The sequence below is a fragment of the Lottia gigantea genome (assembly GCF_000327385.1).
Source record: "Lottia gigantea unplaced genomic scaffold LOTGIsca_551, whole genome shotgun sequence".
Taxonomy (NCBI): Eukaryota; Metazoa; Mollusca; class Gastropoda; family Lottiidae; genus Lottia; species Lottia gigantea.
The window spans coordinates 9,602-10,690 of NW_008709893.1; the positions used below are offsets into that span (position 1 = coordinate 9,602).

General features: G+C 36.5%; 1 protein-coding gene across 1 annotated transcript in view; it reads left to right on the forward strand.

Moving 5' to 3' along the window:
* Positions 1–134: 134 nt before the first annotated feature.
* The window catches only part of LOTGIDRAFT_175924 (hypothetical protein), a gene marked incomplete at both ends in the record, with an annotated part of 9,190 nt that continues 8,235 nt past the window's right edge, over positions 135–1,089 (forward strand). Inside the window, one exon of the mRNA XM_009063126.1 lies at positions 135–579. Coding sequence (XP_009061374.1) covers positions 135–579 — 445 coding nt within the window. The remainder of the gene's footprint in view (positions 580–1,089) is intronic.

A 1,089-nucleotide genomic window follows, 5' to 3' on the forward strand; every position in this document is an offset into this window, starting at 1 on the left:
TTTGAATAGACACTGCATTTGATAATCTGGTGGAAACACATACTGCATATACTCAAATGATAGATGACGAGGATGAATTTGAAACTGCAGAAATTTGGTTGGATGATGTGCAAAACCAGGTCACAACATTAAAAATGTATTCCAAAGATTATGTTAAACACTTAGATGATGAGTTCCAAGCAAAAACCCAGAATGTTGAAATTCCCCAGAGCCCTGATCAAATAAACCTGTCACCCTCTTCATCCCCTAATGACAATTCATTACCTACTGATATCCAGAGTAATTCTGATGTAAATAATATTGTTGATCCTGACAACCACAGTATAGACGATAATCCGAGTAAATCTGCTGTCAATCCGAGTACTTCTGCTGATGATAATCCGAATCCAACTACTTCTGCTGTTGTTAATCCGAGAGATTCTGCTGCTGCTAATCTGAGAAATTCTATTGCTGTTAATCCGAGAAATTCTACTGCTGTTAATCCGAGAAATTCTACTGCTGTCAATCCGAATAATTTTGATGCTGATAATCTGAGTACCGAGAATATGAATGGTCTTACTGCTTCAACTAGCCTGAATAGTAATTCTGTCAGTGGAAACCCTACACAATCTACCGATGTTTGTCAATTTAAAATGGAGAAACCGAAGATGCCAAAGTTTAGTGGAGATGTTCGTGAATATTATACTTTTAAGTCAGACTTTTTGCATATGGTTTCATCGAGATATAGTAAACGAGATGCTATAACTTTACTGCGTTCCTGTACCCAAGATTTAACACGTTTCCGTCCACTAAGAGATGGTGAAGATGCACGTTTTTGCGAATTAGTTCATGTTGTCCGAAGAAGTTATAACACACTTAAAGAAATAGGCAGACCTAATGATATGAACAATAATCACATGTTAGCTTTAATTGAACAGAAGATGAACACGGAAGACAAGANAGTTTGGTTCAGATATCTTGAAAAAGACAAAAAGACTGCTGATTTAGAAGATTTATTAGAATGGATGAATGCTGAAATGAAGTCTCGTATTCGTGCTACTGCTCCTTTAAGATCATCTGGTCAACACTCAAGATTCAACATACATCATG